The 23,202-nt window shown below is 40.4% G+C and overlaps 1 protein-coding gene across 1 annotated transcript; it reads right to left on the reverse strand.

The window, feature by feature from the left end:
* Positions 1-158: 158 nt before the first annotated feature.
* On the reverse strand, positions 159-19,028 carry LOC121907601 (neuroligin-4, X-linked-like). The gene is made up of 9 exons (XM_042427251.1): positions 18,737-19,028; positions 16,335-17,375; positions 15,309-15,461; positions 11,698-11,883; positions 10,677-11,127; positions 9,645-9,858; positions 8,452-8,576; positions 4,642-5,251; positions 159-3,160 (listed from the first exon to the last, which is right to left on the reverse strand). Exons 2-9 carry the CDS (start codon positions 16,819-16,821, stop codon positions 2,753-2,755), a joined length of 2,634 nt encoding a protein of 877 aa, XP_042283185.1. The 5' UTR covers positions 16,822-17,375; positions 18,737-19,028; the 3' UTR covers positions 159-2,752.
* Between the last annotated feature and the right edge of the window lie 4,174 nt (positions 19,029-23,202).

The following is a 23,202-nucleotide window of genomic DNA, read 5'->3' on the forward strand; positions in this document are numbered from 1 at the left end:
ATTCTACTAATTTCATATTAGTGGCAAAGAATCACTTTGTGCTAGAAACAAAAGACCCGAGTGATAAGGCCCCCTTACTTCCCCTCTAAATTTCTATGATCACTACCATAAATATTCACATTTAAGACATACAAGACATTTAAAATGCTCATAAATTGTAAAATACTGATATTTTTATTTTTCAAAAATGCAGCAGAAATGTTTTATGCTTGACACAATCCAGCCATCCGCTGAGTCAATAAACCCATATGAAAAAAATATTCAGTCAATCAAACATCCATTAAATGTTATTTTTATATCATTTTGTAAAAGTTCTTTGCTTGCCATCCACAATTTTTCAGCTTTCTTTTTCATGTATTCTGTTGACAGTTAACTAAAATCTCTCATGAAGAAGTTACTTAGGATGAGAGGAGGTTAAATAGGCCTCACTGTGACAAAGCTGTATGTAGTCGCACAGATGAGGCTGGGGAGGTGGGAGGGTGGGCGTGGATGGGACATGGGTTAGGGTAAGGCAAGGAGCGGGAAAAAGAGGACAAAACAGGAAAGTTGCAATATTAGGGTTGGTACCTTTGGGTTTTTGGTTTGAGTTACTGGTTTGGATCAAGGTATAGGAGTTTGGCTTGGCTGTTTAGTTTTACGTATATGCAAGGTTTGAAGCTTTATAGTAGCTACCAGATAGGCAGAGTTTGACCATTTGTCATCTTTTAGTGGCAGCTATGACAGCACCGCATCTCTGCTACAAGATCTGTCAATATGAATTGGTTGGGATTTATTTTATGAATGCTCTGAAACTCAGTATAGTGACACATACTGACACGAAGTCAGCAGGAAAACCTCCAACTTGTCTCTAAAGTCAGTCATCATTTCCGCAAGAAGTTGGTTGATGTTTCAATAAAATAATTTCACTTCTTCTAAAGTGTATCTTAGTGGCAATTTGAAAAAAAATATTGCTCCATTATGAGGATATTAAGGCTTAAACAGCAGTATGTTTGGAAGCCTGTTTGCCTTCAATGTTAAGTTTCCTCAGCTCCACCTAGGCTCCATCTCATCAATCAAACTTGGCTCCAAACAATTGACATCATGGTTGCAGGTAATAAAACAAACTCCAGGATTTAAAATGTGGTTAACAGATGTACTATATCCATGTTTTTTTCCAGACGTGGTGATGTTGTGGAGCATATTTCCACAGGTTTTAAGCTACAACAAACATTTGGCCAATTTCTTGCGTTTAGTGCCTGGGAAAAGGCACAAGTTTTCAGTCAGCATTCAGTAGTTCAAGCAGGGGCTCCTCTAAAAAAGTACTGGGGTCCCTGGTAAGGTGTAGCAAATACTGATTGGAGGAATCTTGACTTTGTGGGGCTCACCCTAAATTAAGTTTGAGAGGTTTTAAGGACTGAGGGTAAGGTGTTTTAGAATATTTTTTAGGAACAGAGGGGAAAGGAGAACAGGAAAGGATTCAAAGGCTTAAGGGTCATGGTTTTTGGCTGGTGCTCAATCATCAAACCAATATTGCATTATCTACACAGTACTAGCTCATCATCTGATGGTCAAACAAATAGACAGGATGGTGTGAAAAATGTCTTATACCTCAACTACTAAACAAGTATCTAGATGCGTACATAGTTAAGAATCATTGAAATGACTGTGCATAGCAAATATAGCCTTTAAATAAAGGTACTGTGTACATACTACAGTGGGTGAGATAGAAAGACAACCAGCCTTGCTTCAGGACATCTATACAATAATATAGTAATATCTGAAATGAAAGCAATAATGTGGTTAAATAAGTCATGTTTTAATGCAAGAGCAGGTAAATGCTATAAATCATAATATATCATCTTTATCGTCCCATTCTATTTACAAGAGTTTAACACATAGCTGGTTAGAGTGATTCTTCAGTAAGTCTGGCGACACTTCAGAGGCCCTTTCTTTTTCTGAAGCTAAATTTCTGTCTCTTGGCACACTTTCCATTCCTTGGTTTTCCATATCACTCTATCTCACTTTGTCTTTCTCGCTCTCACAGCTGTTAAATCCCTCTCAATAAAATCTTAATCTCTTTCCCACCATCTCACTAACTTTTCCTTCAGCTAATGTTGTTTTTTTTTAATCCCCACTTCCTCTCTGTCTGTTTTTACATCCATCTCTCGCTGAATTGTTATTTTCTCCTCAGCTTAGTTTTGATCCTTGGCAGATAGGGCCTTTGATCTTTTAATGGAAAAAAAATTTGCTACATTCACATTTCACAGGTTGTTCAAGTTGACATCAACAGTCTGTGTGTGGTACTTGTTCGCTCAGTTCTGCATCTGCTCTCTCAGTCCCAGCTCCTCTCCGCTGAGCAGCGCGGGTACAGCAGGAGATGTAAACTCATCCATAACTGACCCTTTTGCCTCAGCGCTCCTCTTCCTCAGGTGTAGAAAAAGCAGAAGATTTAATATCCAAAGCAAGATGTGAGACATTTGTTGGACGTCTCGGCTTGTCTTGTTTCAGGTGGAGAGCAAATGATGCATAGAACTGCATCTCCTGGAATCCAGTTTGTCTTCATGCAACACACAGCTGTCTGTCTCTTCATCCTGTTACTGAAAATGTCTTTCTGTCACTCCATCTGTAACAATCCTGCAGGGTAATTAGTAGAGGTATTTAAGTCTTTTGTTTTATGTATGTGTGTGTGTGTTGCAGGTGTGTGTGAATGTGTGTGTCAGTATGAGTGTGTTGTTGTAATTATGTCCCTCTATGTGCGAGCATGTTGCTGCGGTTATACACGCGTGGTGGAGTGTGTGTGCGTGGAGATGTGTGTGTGTGGCAAGTGTGTATTACTATACGGGCTATGGTGTGTGTATCCCTGGTGAGGATGACCCATCCTCATCCCCACCACTGATCCAGGGGTCATGGGGGTCATTGGCGTCGCAGGAGTAACAGGGTGTGACCCAGGGGTCACGGGCAATGATCCTGGGGTCAGAGAGGTCATGAGTGGGACGTCATCAGGTGAGCGGCGCAAGGTGAGGGTGTAATCGGGCGGGCAGGTGAGGCGCACGGTGTCCAGTGTGCTGTAGATGTCCTGGGTGTCCATGCCATCCAGGGCGTCCAGTGTATCCAGAGTGTGATGGTGGTGAGTGTTGTTCCTCTCGTCTGCTGATGCTGCGTCACACTCCAGCTGCTTCACCTGAAAGGTTGGATTGGTGAATAAGTGAATGTGTAGATGTGAACACAATATGGGGTGAAAGCAATAAAGGCAGGTAGATAGACAGAGACTTTAAGACACTGAAAATCTGTCTCATCACCAAATAATCAAGCCACTAAGAACTATTTTCATTTTTGATTAATCTACCAGTTATTTTCTTGATTAATCAATTAATCGTTACTATTTTATACTATAAAATAACAGAAAATAGTGAAAACTGCCCATCACAAAGCCCAAAGTGACATATTCAGTTTGCATGTTTTACATACATAGATTTATTTGACAACAATGAAAGTAAATAGACTGCACCCAGTCACCCAGTTCGGACATATAATTAAATTGTCAAGGTTAAAATCCCAATAAATTTAATTTCCACTGTGGTCCTCTCAAGGGGAAACTTTTGTCCAACCAACATTTGAAACCCAAACTATATTTAGTTCACAATGATATAAAACAAAGAAAAGCAACAAATCAATCATCAATATTTTGGAACTAGAAATAAAACAACAACTTTTTTTTTTAAAAATGCCATTTACCAGAATTCATGTGAAAGCAGTCAGACATTTGCCTCGGCCTTTACCCAATCAGAGCTACAAACCCAATACAGGGTCCTATTCATATTCAGACTCCATAACTGCTATTTGTCATCATCATCATCTAAACCACTCCTGATGGAGTTTGAGTGATTTTTACTTGGTCCTCTGCAAGGCTAGTATGTTTTGTCCAAGTCAGAATTATATATAACACAAGCATGAATCACAGTAATGTGTGCTAATACAAAAAGACTATGCTTGATGTTTGCTTGTCACACCAGATCTACCACCAGTGTACAAAATAGCCAAAAACACCACATAAAAAGATTTGATATTCAAAATGAATAAAACACAATTACAAAAGCAGCTGTGATGTTGAGCGACATTACTGTAAATCAATTGTCAATTAACAGAACTTGTCAGCTATAAAAAAACATCTGACATTTAGCGCCCACTACATTATGTGAGATTTCAAAGCAGCACGAGGCAACTAACAAAAGAGGAAAACAGTCGGTGGATGAACATGAAGCAAGTGGAAGCAACTGAGGCAATCTGACAGGGCTCACACACACACCTGCATCCGAACACACACACACACACAGATACACACTCATTCTCACACTGATAATGCCTACTGATGGCAGGCTATGTTTTGCAGAAGTGTTCAACTGGCAGCTGCACCACTGGCAAGAAAGGAGTTCATTCAGATATTCACACACTAAACCTCATCTGGCTTTGTGTTTTTTTAAACTTAAAATAAGATGTGTGATTATTAACAATAAGAATGATTATTTTCCTTATAACTCATTAAATTATGTGGCGACAGAAGCACACAGACACTCCACACAATCTACACTGGCTTTAAATTTAAATATACCTCCCAATACAGCCACACAAGCACAATCAAATAACAAAAACACATTGACTCACCTGTAATGACATCAGTCCCTCCCCCTGCAGGTGGGCCGCCACATCTGCAGGTGTGATGTCTCGTCTCGGGGGAGGAAGCGGACGCGGCCTGCGATGCTCCAGACGTCTCTTGTCTTTCTTGTACAGTAGAGCGGCAAAAGCAAGGATGTTGAGAAACAACAGTGACGCTCCCACCGCAATTGTCACGGAGAGTTCAGTCGAGTAGTCCTCATTAGGGACGTGGACCCCGGTTTCCCCTCCACCTTGGCCTAAAGCAGACTCGGGAGGCTGCGGAGTACCTCCTTGTGGACCTGGGTGACGTGTACTACTAGGAGGCCAACCTTTGGATAGGCGTTTGGTGTAAGAATAAGGGGTGTCGTCCTGTGGGGAGGGACTGTGCGTGAAAGAGGACACCGATTGGAGGAGCTCATTGACGTGATGCAAGTGAGGGACCAGCTGGAGCCAGAAGGAGATTTTCGTGGCACGATAGTGGTCTCTGACACGGGGCTTAAGGCCAATGTGGAGGTACAGCTGCTCTTTAGGGGTGTACTTAGGCCAGGCCACTTCTTCAAAGCGGTTAGGTTTCGTGTGGATGAACTTGGTATCTTGAGGAACCGGCTGGTTTGGGTCACTGGAAAGAGTGAAACAAAATGAGTTATTGCGTCATATTTAGATGGGTTGGAGGTTATGTAAGTTTTAGTGTTTTCTATAATTTATAGATAACAAAAAGGAGGACTCAATAATTTGTGCTAGACAAGACATTCCTCTTAACAGCCTCTGAACCTATTGTTCTGTAAATACTGTAACTGTAATCATATACAAAAAAATGAAATACTGTCAGCTCTGAGCATCTTTACAGATACAAATACTATGTGAAAAAAATCACCAAAAATTACAGTGCAACTTAAGAGCTAACTGGTAACATAGACGCTAATAACTACAATAGTGCCCCATGATCAATAAAGAATTAAATAAACCACAGTGAAACGCAACAAAGAATTGAGGGTATTCACCTACATATCTACATTCAAGGGTTGATAAAATATATATTTAAAACTAAAGAATTTTAGCACATTAATCCAGCGCTTCATGTGTAGTTCATGTATTCACTGAACATATAAATTGCAGTATTCATGCTTTTCAGCTTCTCAAATGTTAGACTCCTAACACAGCTGCTGAAAACCTTTTTTTTTAGCTGGCTACCATCCTAAGAATAGTCTGAGTTTCTCTCATACTGTCCAACAATTTCACCAGCGCTGGCACACATCTTTTTAATCAATAGTCAAGTATCATGAGACAAAGCAGTGGCAAACATTGTTTGTACAAAGCAAAAAACATGCTCAACATAGCTTAAGGGTGATTCAGATGCATATAATTGATTTGTTTCTTGTTTGTCCACTTTATATGCCTCTTACAAAACATTTCAGATGATGCTCAGTTGAAACTTGGTTTGAACAGTGTGCAGATAATTCCTCTAGTAAACATACAGCTGTCAGATATTTTCATTATAGATGGATGAATGCATGTGTTTGGTATAGCGAGAATATCCTGACATATCACTTCTCTGACACATGTAGACAGGCATTTATTTGTCTTGTTACCTACTCATTTGTGTCGGCGGCAAAAATGACATAAATGAAGAAATAAGCGGCACATGTTCACAGACTTGCCAGTTACATGCTATGTGCTCACTTGTCAATCAAACACCTTATGAACAGCATAAAGAGTCAGCTAGCGTGAAGACCTACAGGCACGCGAACACAAACAATCTGAAGATTTATACGCCCACACAGAGGCTCACAAAATATACATCAGGGAGCATCAAATCTTCCCCGTTAAATTGAGCGATCGCACAGTTCCATCATCGCATCTGAGGCGCTCTCAACCGGGTGAAATCTTTCTTCGGAGAAAGTTCCCCATTGATAATTGAAGTGCACACTGAAATTTTCACATCTTCCTTTAGTGATTTTGCTCTGCAGCTTTCTGTGGTGGTAATGATAGTACAGACCATGGTCTAGAAACTATTTACTTGCCCATGATTGCCATAATGCACCCACACTGAAGATGGGTTCTTTTTTTTTTTTTTATTTTACACTACGGTCAAAATATGTGAGAGCACTGTCCTAATTCTGAATGTTATGAGATAGCAAAGGCTCTGCAGTGATTTAGATCAAGGTCTAGACTGCAGATGTCTCTGTAACTCTGAAGAGGTCTCAGTGGAGTGAGCCTTGATTGGATTAATTACTGGTAATTACTCACTTCGAGCACTGCCGAAAGAGGGTCCATCCTCAACAAATGCTTTTATCTTGCATGTCATGTCGAAGGATAGAGATAAAAGGTACTCTTATCGGGGTGGATTGTCAGGTTAAAGTTTTAATGTGGATTCTTTTTATAACAATTGTATTTTTCTTTGCTACTGGCTGATAATTTCACTTTCAATTTGATAAATTGGATATACAGAAGCTTTTTTTTTTGCCACTGGCAGAAATTTTTAAATTAAATCATATTGAATAAGCTCTCTGTCTCATTGTGCAATGAGGGGAGAGAAGAGAAGAGAAGAGAAGAGAAGAGAAGAGAAGAGAAGAGAAGAGAAGAGAAGAGAAGAGAAGAGAAGAGAAGAGAAGAGAAGAGAAGAGAAGAGAAGAGAAGAGAAGAGAAGAGAAGAGAAGAGAAGAGAGAAGTCAAACAGTGGACGATCTTTCTCTCCTCATTTAGGACATTAACTTGGCTTTCCTCAAGGATCTTTCCAAGCTGCTCAGCGGGTGTTTTAACTTTCAAGGTCCAAAGATGAAAAACCTTGTCAAAATGTTGAAGAGACAGAGAACCTGTGTGCACCTTCTGCCTACATTAGTCTGCAGTACTGTTTTCATGATTGTGTCTGAAAGTCCCTTTTTTCTCACCAGACAACAGAGACCTTTTGAAGGAAAAGATTACAATAACATATCCTTTGCCTGTGAGCTCATTATTTTTGTTGCTGGAGAACTTCAATGTTTTAACACTCACTGCCTCATTTTTCTATGCTATTAAAACATTACTTATCTTGACAGAAAACTTGACAGAGAGATAAATTTAGACTGATCTGTCTCCTACAAATTGGTGCCAATTAATTTTATTAATTGTATTTAGCAAATGCAAAACTGTTGCATATGTGCATCATTTGTGAGATATACATTTGCCTAGTGCTACTATGATCAAAACCTGTTATCTTCTTCCAGTTATTCTGTGTCTTTGATTTCTTCTCTCTGTGTAAACCCTGCCAGATAAGTACACTCCATGTTCCATGTTCATATTAAACAGTCCACCAATTAAACACAGAGAAATGTTACTAAGTACTTGGAGAAAGTGAAGAGGCTCTGTGCTATTTTTCTTGATGACACCATAGACTTGAATCTTGGCTGTCTAATTTCTAGCTTGGAAGAGATTTGTTCCTGTAAAATCAGGAGTGACTTGTCCACAATTACAGCATCAACACACTGTGTTGCCAAAACCTCATCTCTGCAGAGAGTCAAAGAAAAAAGCAGAAACTGACAGCTATGCATTTTCTTTTACATGTTAAAATAAGATTAAATGGCCTAGCTTGCATTCACTCTCATGTTTTCTACACGTGGGTGGAGATTTAGATATTAATAGCAGAAATTAGACACAGATTTCTGTGTCTTAGAAGGCAGAAATAAAGAGAACTAAATCATGCTGAATCTGTGCTTTGTTTGGTCTTGTTTTCTTGATTTTTGCTGTACATAATATAGTAGGGGAAAAAAGGAAAAAGTCTTCTCAGTCGGGGTTTCTGACTGAAATCCGTGTCTCACATCAGTGTACATTTTAACAGCTCACCCAGTCTTGGCAAAGTTGGTCCAGTAAGTCATGACTACTGCGCTCAGCATCACGTCGTTCTTGGAGAAGTTACAGTTGAACAGATCAGTGGCTCCCACCATGGGTACGCCAAACACATACGGCACCTACAGACACACACACACACAAACACACACACACAAACGTCACCTCAGTGAAGAAAGAAACCGCTTCATGTGTAATTAAACTCAGGTCTCTAAAATCATCTTCTGTCTGAAAAGTCATCCTCAATCATCTGGACTGAAATACATCCCTACAAACACAAAGTACAAAGTACAAATACATGCATACACACGTGCAGTGTACTGTCATAATGCAAGTAATTGTACACCAGCATACACAAAAATACATAGAAATCAAAAGAAGTGCAGCATAAAACACATGACTATTATGAAATACAGAAATTATTATTATTATTATTATTATTATTATTATTATTATTATTATTATTATTATTATTATTATTATTATTATTATTATTATTATTAAGACATTTTTCATAAATAACCATTTAATGGTAGTGTATATACAGACACATAACACAGCTTTGAAATTAGACTTCAGTATTTCAAATTCAGAAAATAAATTTGCTACTATTTTGATAACTGATTAATTGTTTAAGTGATTTTTTTACACAAAAAAGCCTGCTTTTCTTAGTGTTATGTGATCATCTGTTGAATATCTTTGGGTTTTGGACTGTTGGTCGTACAAAACAAGCGATTTGATTACATTGGCTAAGGTTTTGGGGAAATTTGTTTTTTCACTATTTTCTGTGAAAATATCAAGTAATCTAGAAAATGATCTGCAGATCAGCTAATAAAACAATCATATTATATATTATTATAAATTAATTGTTAGTTTCAGCCCTAATTTCAAATGATTTGAGTCACTGAGCACTTGGAAAGGATCAATATGAAGCAGCACTTCCAAAGTAGTCTAAACCAAGAGCTCCTGATTCACTGCAAGAATCTCTCTAAAAATAATTTAGACAGGATCAGTTAAAAGCACAAACTAGTCACTCTGCATTGAGTGACTATTTCTCTCCTTGATCAAAATATGGCAGTGGTAATATATCTAATACTATTCCTTGTGCCACTATTTACATGCACCTCTTTTACTACAACTGTCACAATGTTATCTGTGCATGGCAACACAACACTGTGACATCATCTTACCTCATCACCATGGGCGGAGTCAGCCCAAGGCGGTGTGGCGTCACTCTGGCAGTGGTGGTAAAAGGAGTAGAAGTAGGTGGGCGACCCATACTGAGCATGGAGGTCAGCTGTGGCGATGGCTGGAGCCACCCACTGGTGATCTGTGAATAGCGCTACCAGAGTCTTCCGCCGGGTTTCCGCATTGTCGCGGTCTGCCCAGTCCGTGTACATGAACCTTTAGGCAATGGGTTTAAAATGAGCCAATTAGCCAATTAAGTAATTAATTCTGATTAAGTCCATGTATCTGTAATCAACTCTATCAACATATCTTTCATTGCTACTATGATACGCAAAAATACATTTTGCATGAGGGTGTTATACAATTTATACATATTTATTTAACACACCTTATAGTCAAATGCATGCATACAACCATGCTTTTAAAGGATCAATTCAACATTTTGAGAAATATACTTATTTGCTTTCTTACTGAGAGATGAAAAGATCTATACTACTCTCATGTCTGTCCTTTATATATGAAGCTACAGCCAAGAGATGGTTAGCTTAGTTTAGTATAAAGACTGGAAATAGGGAGAAACAGTTAGCCTGGCTCTGTCCAAAGTTTAAAAAAAATCTGCTTCCCCTCTAAAGTTCGCTGTTTAACATGTTAGATTTTGTTTCTTTAATTTTTCTTTAATAAATGAATGTGAAAATGACAAGTTTTGGTTTTGTGGGGAGTTCTGTGCCATAAATATTTCTTAGCAAGTCTCCACCGGTTGCCTGGCAACCTCACAGTGTCAACAGGACTCCAGAAAGTCACTGCATCCAGCCAAGAAATAGTTCAACACATAACCCTTTGTAAAAACCAAAACCACAAATAGTCCTTTTTGCACCAGATATGACGTGTTAATTAGTGAGCTTTAGAGATGCTGGCAGGCGAGTTTTGTGACCTTTGTATCAATGTTCTCATCTAACTCTCAACGAAAAAGCAAATATTTCCATAAATGTCTAACTGTTCCTAAAATACATTCAGAGATTTACAGGCACACTCACCTTATGCTCTCTCTCAGTGTGTCTCGGCCTTCTGGGTATCCATATAAACTATCCACAAAGTCTGACACAGCAAAGTCAAAGTCCTCAGCAGTGACCCCGTCCTCTGAGTCCACAATGCCCTCCACAAATTTCACCCCCTCGCCCTGATTCACCCCCAACATCACATCGTAGTTCAGAAACTCCCCTTGCTCCATCAGAATCTGAGGGTCATCTGGTATAACATCACCATCAATCACTGGGGCAAAAGCGGTGTGATATTTGGCCGGCGTTACGTTCTGCTCCACAAGTTCGCGATAACTCCGGCCCTGGAGGCAGGCGACCAGTTGGGTGCTATCATCGATGCCACAGCCCACCCTCTCACCGAGCTGCCGGGCATACTTGCTGGGCTGGTAGTTGACAGCCCAACTGGCTAAAGCGCTGCCGCTCTGGATGATGGCTCTGTGGAACAAATCTGAGGCACACATGAACACACATGAATACGAATATAGATGAATAAGCATATGCATGTATACATTTATGGATGCACACGCACCCACACATACATGTACATGGATTCACAATCATGTGATAGCACACATGGACAGATAGATAATGTACATACATTTGCACACATAAGCATACGCATATGCAGAACAAGAATTCCCATAGCAAGAAAACAGAGCTCACAGACATGTATTATTCAAAAGGATGACAGGTCACAGTTAGAACACCAGGTTCAAGCAGGTAAGAGTTAAAAATTTAGAATAATACAGGTCCTATAAGTCACGGACAGGCTGTATTATTCACAGCATTGAAAGGCTCATTCAAAGCATTAAGACCAGTAAATGAAAGCTGTATTGGTCCACTGGAGACCTTAAAAAGTTTCATAAACCTTTCATAGCCTACCAACCATAGGTGACTGCCTGTCTGTCTGTATTCACTCTCTGTCTATTCTAAAGAGCAAAACCCTTTTTATGTGTTTGCCACACAAGGTAGAGTTTAAAAAAAACAATGAGAGTTGTTGTCCATGATTCTTCCTTACCCTCAGAGTAGTGAGACAAAGTGAGGAGGCTCACACAGGAGGCTCCAGCCCCAGATCCAAACACAGTGACCCTGTTTGGGTCTCCGCTGAAGGCTGCAATGTTCTCCTTTACCCAACGCAGAGCTTGGATCTGATCCAGCAAGCCGTAGTTTCCTTTTGCTGCTTGGTCACCGGTACTGAGAAATCCTACAGAGAAAGAGGGCTGCTGTTATGACACAAACAGTACTTAAGTTTAAAGACTTACACGAAAACAAAGATGAAACGCTCTGGAAAGGATCGAGCAGTCCATAGGGTCCGATAAAAATTGTGAAAAAAGGCGTTAATCAAAAGAGGTTACTCCCGCTGATTTTCTAAAGATAGAACCTCTTCATCTCACATTAACGTTATGTATAAACACACAGGAGAACACAGGGGGGTGATTGGTTAGATGCAAAATCATGAAATCCCAATTGTTAAGATCAAATATGCATGCTTCTTGTTTGTCATACATTTAAAGTGAAAATTTTTAAAAATGAATGTGCAACCCCTGCAATTTCTCTTGTAAAGTTGAATAAAATTAACAAGGTACATACATATTCATATGAGTGTACATAGTCAGGAACCTACACACACATGTTACAAAAGCAGCCCACTCTAACTCCTTTTTGCTGCTGTAAACACAAAGGACCCTAATGGCTCATTCCACAACAGTATATCTCATTACTGCAGAAGCTCATTTCTCTGAACCTCAAGCTGCCACCGAACACATACGAGTATAATGAGTGAAGAAAAAATTGTTAATTTCATCACTTTATGCACAATTTATCAGAAATTTCTCTCATGCAAAAAGGGTATCATTGGCAAATTAGACTGTAATAGTTTCAGATTTATTTATGTTACATTTCATGTAACGTTTCCATAGCAACATGTTCCAATTCTAGCTGATTAAGATTAGCAAAAAATAATTATGTGCACAACTCTACACTGCTTTGCATGTACGGGCTCACCTCACGCATCCAACTCATGATGGCAATGATGAGGAAGACACTGCTACTCGTGACGATGGCTGATGATGATGATGATGATGAGGATGATCATATTGGAGGTGGTGTAAACACAGAAGATGGAGATGATGAAAAAACAAACAAACAAAGGATCAAGGCTGGAACTAATTATTTTCATTAATGATTAATCTGCCAATTATTTTTCTTAATTAATTGTTTGGTTTTGGCCTAAAAACGGTGAAAAATGTCTGTCACAGTTTCCTCAGTAATCGTTGTAGCTCTACATAGAACTGCCTTTGTTTAGCTCAGCATAGTGACTTCAGTTCTAGCAACTTGTTTTTTTCTTTTTTTACCAAGGTCAGAATTGAGTAGATATTTGTTTCACCCACTAACCAGATGCAGATTTATGCCATCTTATAAAATCAATATCTAATGGAAGCCTTGAAAGCTTTAAAAGCTTCTAAAAGTCACAAGAGACTGCATGGTTCTCATAAAATCAAACCTTTTTTGATTTTGTTGAACGTTTTGACCTTTTAAAGTGTATCCAAATTTACTCCACTCTGTCATCTTATAAAAGACATGGCCTTTCTTCAGTAAAAAATCATTTTCATTCTGATGTGTTTTGTGGGTAAAAAACTGTATTCAAATCTACATACATTTTTTTTCTTTAACAAAATGCCAGGAAACATAAATCCACATAATTAAGTAGATTTAAGGGCTTAGAACATGCGGGTTAAATCATTTTGAACATTACTTCATAAGCTAAATCAAATAACTAATTAATTATAAAACATACTGTATGCACACATTTTGTTAACAGGCTGGCGCAATTTAATTAATTTCTTCATATGAATTATTAAATAGTGGGCATCTATTAATGAGAGTGAGGGCATGATTTAACCCAGCAGATGGAATGATATGCATGTTGAACATTTGACTTCTTGTAATAAATATGGAGGCATACTGTACAAAGTAAATACTGTAGACACCACATCATGTCCTCCGTGCAGTACAGTAAATGATGCCTCTCAGGTTTTTCCATTTTTATAATTACCGCCACAAAAAGACTAAATGCCAGGATTCTAAGATATCCTATTTATTCAACCCTTGAGCTCTACATAGCTGTCTAAAATTAGAAAAACCACAGGGAATCAGATTTTCCCTGTTCAGAGAGCAATGAGTCAGAGAGTCATGGAGGTAAAAAAAAAAAAAAGATCAGATTTGAGTCGATGCTAGTAGTGGAAAAATTGGTTTCAGGGGGTTTATATCCACTAGGGACACCCATACTAAACATGTTTTCACTCAAAAAACAAAAAGGTGCTCCGGGTAAAAAGCAACTCACTGAAGGTTTTCACATTTTATAGCTCATTGAAGGATTAAACAATCCAGATGGTGGATATACTTTACGTTTAATCACTACAACTCTCTTGGCATCCAGTTGGTTTTATTCTTATGTTATCTCTATTCTATATCTTTTTTTCTTACATAAATTGTTAGCTCTGCTTTTGTTTCTTTTGTTTTTTTTCTTTTTCTTTTTTGCAAAAAGTGTTGAAACACTATTGTGCGATAATGCACTTTAATTAAAAAAAAACTTGATCATGAAATATTGTGTTGAGGTATTTTAAAAATCATTTTAACAAAACTGTCATATTCCCAAAGAATCAGGTAATAGGAAAAAGGGCATATGAGCAGTAAAGAATTACTTCATGTAAAATTTTAGTTAAAGGAAATTGCATTTACAAAGTCTAGATTGCATCAACACTCATGTATATCTCTTTATTAATAAATATATAAATAAATATACATAACCTATTAAAAAGAAACAGACAATCCACAGAACAATAAAATTGAATTAAAATAATGAGTGAGCTATTCTAAACTACTTCTATGTTTTTTAATGATGAAAGTGAAACCTTTGCACGTCACGTTACTCACATGTGAACATGAATCAATACTGGAGTCTGAGTGTGAGAGCTCTGTTTATCCATTGTTGATGTTTTGCCAAGCACTTATGGATCTAATGATTGACTACTGTCATAGATTCAAACACCTCCTCTTCGCTTCCGAAGCTTCTAACAAGAGATCCATCCATTTATTTGCAGTCTTTTATATGAGAAGTGTGAGAAAACAGCTAAAGTGAACTTAAATGAGACATTACATTTCATCGCCCTTTAGCCTAGCCCCCATCATAGAATCAATTACACTACGTGTGTATGATACAACTGTGATACTATCAGAATACCCAAAGCACCTTGGCAGTAATTGCACTGCTATTGTTGTTGCTCAAAAGGTGGAGCGGGTTGATGAAGCACAAATAAAGCCACTTTAAACATAATTGTTTCACTATAGATTGCCACCTAGCTGCCTCCTATGAAGTCCTACAGTGTACTAGTCCAACTGGCACTGCAGAAATCAACACTGAAGGTACACAAAGCAGCTATTAATCATTATACTCACTGATTGCTCTGAGTCACGATACAGCACACAGGATGAAAAAGAATTGTAATATAGAATCCAGAGGTATGTAATAAAAGCATATAGTGTACACTTGTGGTAACATGACATGCTTGAGTGCTGAGTGAATTACATAGATATAGAAGCTACTGTAGAGAAGATAACTTATTTTACCCAGTACTCCTAGGCGGTAGTTGAGGGTTATGACAATGACGTTGCCGTAGCTTGCCAGCACACTGCCATCCATCATGTTTCCAGTGCCTTCTGTGTACGAGCCACCGTGGACATAGACCATCACCGGCCGCTGACCCCTCTCCTCATGGATGTCTGGGAAAGAGAGAGAGAGAAATGGAGGATAAGAGAGGATAGATAGATAGATAGATAGATAGATAGATAGATAGATAGATAGATAGATAGATAGATAGATAGATAGATGTCGCTGCTATATATAGTAATTTTTGTGCATAAGTGGATCCACATATCCACCCACATTCCTTCTGCTTCCACTCTGTCTGTTGCGTGTGTGTGTGTGTGTGTGTGTGTGTGTGTGTGTGTGTGTGTGTGTGTGTATGTTCTTGACTGGCGGACTGATCATCCACACGTCCATTTGTATGTATATCAACCTTTGATCACTCAGTGGGCAGTCTGTGCCTCCTTTGAATCCTCACACTTTGTATTCCCCTACCTTAATTTCTCAGCAGGTGGATATAAATTGAGGCTGAGGGAGTGCTTACCATTGTGTGTGTGTGTGTGTGTGTGTGTGTGGGGTCACATGCATGTGTATGAACCAATATGTATGCATGAGCGAGTCTGTGTCCTTCCCACTTCCATCCACAAGTAAAGGCGTAAACCCCTTGGCGACTGACGCAGGTGTCTGCATATTAAGTGTCAACCAGCGCATGGAGAGGGGGTGGAGGGGAAGGATTGGGGGGATCTGTTTTATTTTAATCTTTATTTATTTATCAAGGATAAGTCTGTGCCCCAAAAGGACATTTCAATCATTTGTAACAGCCAAAATGCCCCTGAAATCTCCCTCTAGTCAACCCAAGTGCCCCTCTGGTTAGCCAGTGCCACTCTGTTGTCACTCTGCTTTCACTTTTAGGACAAGAAGAACCTAAATATATAACTCTAACCCCAACTCCAACCTTGCCCCTGAGAGAGTCTGTGCACACCTCTGGATGCCACACATATCCTACTCACCTTCCTCAGTGGGCACATAGATGTTGAGGTAGAGACAATCCTCGCTCTGGTGAGTGAGGTACGTGGCCGCTATATCCAGGTTAGCTGTGAGCCAGGACGGCATCATATCTCCCAGCATGCTCCTCTCATCCAGTGACTGCGGGCACACGGGAGCAAACTGCGTCACATTTCGTATTCCTGGCCAAGGTAAAGGCGGCTCGGGCGGCTGGAAGCGCCGGTCTCCCGTTGGAGGCCTGGCATAGGGGACTCCCAGGTACTGGATGACAGGCCCCAGGAGCTCTGAGGACAACGGGGTCAGGATGCCACGGATGCGGCCCTGTGCCGTGGAAATGACTGGCACAGTCTGCTGCGCTGATGAGGAGGCCGGATAAAGAGAGAGGGAGAGGCAGAGGGAGAGGAGGAGCAGGGACAAAAGCCCAAGGGGGGAGGAAGAGAGCGGAGGAGGCGACGAGGGAGAGGGAATTCTCCTGGTCCTCAGCCCGGACATGATGGTGTGTTTAGGGGTAGCTGGGAGATGAGGGAGAGGACTGGGGGAGGGCGAGTGTTACGGCTGTGTTGACCCTTCAGAGGTATCCAACACCCACACACAGCTGCTGCTCAGCTTGGCCCATAGCACACACAACACACAGTCCTGGCCCTTACAAACAACCTTTTCCCCTTGTGTGTCTGTGTGTGTGTGTGTGTGTGTGTGTTTGTGTGCTCCTGTGTGTGAGTCAGTGATTCAGTGCCTCTGAGTGTGTGGTGACTCAGTCAGTGAGTCCCTTGAATACGTGTCTGTGTGTGTGTATATGTATGTGTGCAAGTGTTTAAGCAAGTGTCTATGTCCTGGACTGGCAATTTGAGTATGTATATGCGTGTGTGTGTGTGTGTGTGTGTGTGTGTGTGTGTGTATGTGTGTATGTGTGTGTGTGCGTGTGTGTGTGTGTGTGTGTGTGTGTGTGTGTGTGTGTGTGTGGATCTCTCGTTATGTAAACAGGAGCATCACTGTTCCTCTGTCACTCTCTCCTTCCGGTCACCCCCATAACAAGTCCAAACTGCCTCCTGGAAAAGAGAGAGAGAGAGGCAGAGAAATGGAAACAGAGAGGGAGGAGAGAAAGAAAAAGAAAGGATTAAATTAGTCTTCATTACAATAATCACAGTATAGATTAAATGAAATGTCACACACACACACACAGATCACACCAGAAGAATAGTCAGAGCTAATAGATATAAGGGAGATAGATAGGGCAAACAAGATGTTGTCAGCTCAGCCTAACTCGGTGTCAGACTGTCAGGGCTGCTGTGTCACACAGTAATGGCATGTGTGTATCCGGTATGAGCCGCAGACATATGTCACATTCTACGCTGTTTCACAGATCACAGGACCCGGTGGAGGGGGAGGGGGGAGGAGGGGGGGGGGGGTCACGTCACACGCTTAATTAAACCCTGAATACACTGCAGGGCTCCTGACCTGCATGTAGCATAAGGTAGGAAGCGTGTGACACACACACACACACACACACACACACACACACACACACACACACTTTGTTCTCTAGCTCTCTCCCACAAATGCATGCACACACACACACACACACACACACACACACACACACACACACACACACACCATCTTTATGTCACAATAATGGACACACACTTTCTTCATCTCTCTATACGTGCTCACACTCATGCTGAATCTTTTTTTTCTTTCCCCTTTTCTCTCTCTCTCTCTCTCTCTCTCTCTCACACACACACACACACACACACACACACATACAAACATCTGCTCCCCAGCCGACACTGCTATCTCTCTCTCTCTCTGAGGGCCTTAGGGCAGAATATTAACACATTCACACACGCACGCGCGCACACACACATATATCTACACGAGCGCAGCAGCGGGAAAGATATTACAACGTAAAGATGATCGGTACTATCGCTCCTCCCATGTTAGATTGTATTGGTGTCTGCTGTCCAAGGTGCTAGTTAACATTCCAGTGGTGATCACACACACGCTGATGAATAACGCTCCATTTATCAAGACAAACCCGCCTGCCACCCTCCCCTTGTATATTTTAATACAGAGGGAACACATAAAAGCCGCGCTGCATTCTTGTTAGAATTTAAAAAAAGAAGCAGAGACAGAGAGAAAAAGAGAAAATAAGAGCAAGTGCGCTGTGAATTTTTTTTTTTTTTTTTTTTTTTTTTTTTTTGCCTGCATGTGAGGCAGAATATCCTGTCTAAATTCTATCGCCACTGGAGCTGACTACGGCAAAACACACACACACACACACACCACACACACACACACACACACACACACACACACACACACACACACATATGCAAAAGCCTCAACCTGCATCCCCGCTGCAGCGAAAATCCTCAAAAGGCAAAATGTAGGATATACCAACCCGTACCCAGCCAGGGGGATAGCTGTGAAATCCCACGGACCATGTTCCCGTTCCCGTCCACCGCAATATTCGCCTCGTGTTTTCGCTGCTGCAGCTTATCCGACGTGCCCGGGATGGGATATTGGGAGATATGCCTCCTCCTCTGCTGTTGCTGCTGCTGCTGCTGGTGATGGTGATGGTGGTGGCACGCGTGGCACCGTCTCCAGGGTAGGAAAAGAAAAAGAAAAAACAACCCTTAAGCCTTCAATCCGAGAAAAATAAAACTGTTTTCAATGTAGCAGAAATTTGTTTCTCCATGTATAAGGCCCCGGACGTTCAAATGATCAATCTCCTCCTCTCCCTCTCTTCCTTTCTTTCTCCTCCCTCCCCCATCTCTCTCTCTCTCTCTCTCTCTCTCTAGCTGCCCCCTCCCTCTCTCTCTCTCTCTCTCTCTCTCTCTCTCTCTCTCTCTCTCTCCTCTCTCTCTCTCTCTGTCTCTCTCTCTCTCTGTCTCTCCCTAGATGCGATTGGACAGTGTGGCAGGCAGCAGCTACTGATCTAATGATACGCACCTATAGCACCGTGAGGAAGCGCAGACTGGAAAGAAGAGGGGAGCGTGGAGGAGAAGAGAGTACCGACCTGTGCAGGGGAAACACACACACACACACACACACACAGAGAGAGAGAGAGAGAGAGAGAGAGTGAGAGAGAGAGGTGCACGCCACTGCACAAAGCACATCCCTGCATAAACACATGTAGCTCCACAACACACACACACACCTGTAGACCGTCCTATCATAATCACATATGCACAAAAAATGAAAGACAAAGACTCAAAGTATGCTCACACAAACCTGCAAACACATGCCCATAGATACACCTGTGCGCACACACACACACACACACACCTTAACACACTCACAAATGGTGCTGGGGTACACAGTGACCTCTTCAGGACCAGAACAGGAGATTCTGTCCTCATTCTATTCAGCTCTGCCTGCAAGCAGCTTTCTCCCTGAGGCACTGTGTGTGTGTGTGTGTGTGTGTGTGTGTGTGTGTGAGAGGGAGAGAGAGAGAGAGAGAGAGAGAGAGAGAGAGAGAGAGAGTATGGTAATGCAGTGGGTCTGCAGTCGCTACTAACTGTGTTTGGGAACACTCCTCACGTCAGCACAGCCTGCCGCAGCATTCAGGGCTTTCTATTCGTCTCCTCAATAATCTTCCATCCACCCATCCATCTCTTTGTCCGCCTGTTTGTCTCTCTGTCTGCCCCTGCACTTCTTCACCTATTCCTCTGTGCTCCCCTCCACCTCACCATCTCCCGAGTCCCCCCTCTCTCTCTCTCCTCCACTCTTTTAAAATAACAGGTATTGTTTTTAATAAGGCAAAATGAAAACTTGCAAGTCAATTTGTGAAAAGGCTTTATTTTACAGATGGATTTTGAGAGGGTGATTTAGAAGGATGACACTGACTTATAGGCTAAGCTTTACAAAGCTATAGGGCCCCTAACAGCAAAAGCCCTGTCACTCATTCTTTTTAACTCAGACTGACAAAAAAAAAGCCCTGCATGAGTATCTGATGCTCATATCGGATTAAAAGGTTAGAGTTGAGGTTAGGCCCGTATAACCCCAAATAGTTATCAAAAATATCCAATGAGTAGCTTTAACACTGCCAAGCTATGAATGTAAGGGTGTAAAAATAAGCTACAGAAATTTGCACTATCTGAAGACGTATCAGTTAAGAAAAATAAAGTGTTAAAGGATTTGAGACAAACAGCTCAGAAAATACACATTGGAAATGTATTACCACACTATTGTTAACACAACAGACTATGAATCATTGCTCAAAGGTTGAGCGTGGATACCAAAAGTCTATTATCAGGATAAAGGACCAAAACAGACCCTGTGTTTGATTTGAAAATGGATTCAGGAACTAGAAAAGCGTGCTAGCAACAAAACAATACTTCAGAGCATTTTACAAAGAGCTTATTTCCTGTTGCAGCATTTGCTCGTGTGAGCCAAGCTGTCTTTGTTGTCAGTTGTAAACAGAGATTCATTACATATGGATCTGTTGTGATGAGGAGTCTTCATATTTGGACCTTGGGGGCTTGTCATCACTATTTTCATTTTCTTTTTTTTTACCTTTTCTGCTAAAACAATACATTAGACAAAATAATGAGCAAAAGAATGCACACATCTATTATAAATCATTTGTGATATTAACTTAATACATTTGCAGAAAAAAAATATGTATGTGTACTTATCAGGTCTCTTTAGTTTTGATGGTGGCCTTTTAAATCAGGATAATACATTTATAGAATGTATGAAAAATAATTGATCTAATTATCACATAGAAATGTAAAGCCTTTTTCTTTAAACACTGCAAACACAATATAAATATACAGATGGGTGACAGTAAAACAAAAAACAAAAACAAAAAAAGTGTCTTAAGGTGTTGGGACACCACAAGCCTCAAAAACAGCTTTAATGCTGTCTGAGCGGTACTCCTCTTCCGTATATGTTCAAATGATTTGCAGTGATCCTTCCATTTTTGCATCTCAGCATCTATGGATTTTGCACCACTGAACTCTAAAATGTGTATTTGTAATTATAGTGAGGGGTTAATGTACAGCACACTTACCTTAACATCCTGTTGCTCCACAGTCTGATCATATCCTGTATTGACATTCTCAGTCAATAGAGGAGGAATTGCTTGTTTTTAGTCTCACATCTCACAAAATCTCAGGCAGAGTTTGCAAACTTATTTTATGATGTCTTATAGATCTAAATGCAGACGTTAGTTCAGTCATTGTTCCCGTATTGGAACTCTAGCTAGTTGGGCAGTTTTTCCTTTTCTCCTTTCAAATATAATTTTTATACACATCACAGAGCATGACAGGAGGTTATCATACAGTGCACCTGTATGGAAGTATCTGCATTCTTTAAGTTTCTTCGCTCATTTGTTCAGATTTTTGTATTTCTAATTGAACCACATACATAAACATAACAATAAAGCTCTGTGGTATTTAGTGGACTAGTAGAGGGGATAAAGAATTTGACATTGTGTTCCTTTACAAGCAGGGACCTTTCAATCATTTAATTGCTCCTTTAACAAAATATAACAAAATGCTTAAGTGCTGTGTTGGACAATTGAATCAGTCTTTCCTGGTGGCTTTTTAAGTGCTTTTCTTAAGCCAATGCCAATCACGCATGTCGTATGTTAGGAACCCCTAAAGGCACATTATTATTCTTAGTAGGTAAAGAAAGTGGTGAAAGCCTGGAATGAGGGAACAACCCACTGTGTGGCAAGTAAAAGCTGCATCCTAGTGTGCTCTAACATGGAAAGGACCGTCAAAAATGAAGAGATTTTATACAATTTGCATACAAAATACAATGCTGTTATTATTGTTATTGTTCACAGCATTTGCACAAGGCCCAGAATTGTATGCATCACCCTTGAGTGAAAGTACCTGCTGATTTCTCAAAATAGATTTTCAGAATGATTCAAAGAGCCTGATAAAACCATTAGTTCTTCCACATTAATCAGCAGGTATATTATCCTTTTATAGGGCAGAAAAATACCACAAATAGGCAAAAGTCACTGCAAAGTGAATAGGGCCTATAGCGACACAAGACAAGTTTAAAACACCTTTTGTAATACTTTGGACACCATTTACATGGGCACCACACTCCTGAAGAGAGTACCACTGTTATTTTATCTTTAAAGAAGGCATCTCATGTTGTAAGTAATTAGAGTATGTCATGGGTTATCTATTACAACCAGAAGCTGGAGCTGAGCTGCAGCAGGAAGTAATTTGGATGTAGACCGGTGGAGCTCGGCTCACTTCTGACAAACTTTGGTCCAATTTAATCTCTGGCTTTAAGCCAGTAACTGTTGGTCTAAAATTATTCAGATAAAGCATAATTAAAAACTGACAGATACAGAAGACAATCATCAGCATAGCAGTAGAGCCCAGTGTCAGTCTGCCAGAGGAGGAGGAGGAGAAGAGGTGTCCAAGCAGATAGCATATAGAGAGAATAAGATTTAACCTAAAACTGAATTCTGGGGTACACCACATCTATCGAAAGAGGTGAAGTAAATTAAAGCCACCAACGTTTGCTTCATTGTTGTCCAAATGTGACGTTATGCTACCTGAGAAAGAGTGTCAAGCTTGAAATGCAACCAGAGCATTTTTTGTGTTCTTTTTTCCTCTTAATGCCTACATCTGTGCACAAGTTGGGCAGATTAAAACTCTCACTATTCGGCATTCAACAGCTTCCATTCTTTTTATACCCTAATTCCACACCAGAAGGGCATCTGAGTGCACTACCCTCTGGTGCCCCTTAAAACATCCCCTGGCCAGGCCAACTGACCTACAAGTGGCCTCCTGCTGCTGTTGTGTGACATTAGGGCAAAAATTAACCCCTAATATGTACGCTGGACAAGTGGCTCCTGTTCAGTTTTTACCATTGCCTTATAGAAATCAGTAATAGGAG

The sequence above is a fragment of the Thunnus maccoyii genome, chromosome 11, assembly GCF_910596095.1.
Source record: "Thunnus maccoyii chromosome 11, fThuMac1.1, whole genome shotgun sequence".
Lineage (NCBI taxonomy): Eukaryota > Metazoa > Chordata > Actinopteri > Scombriformes > Scombridae > Thunnus > Thunnus maccoyii.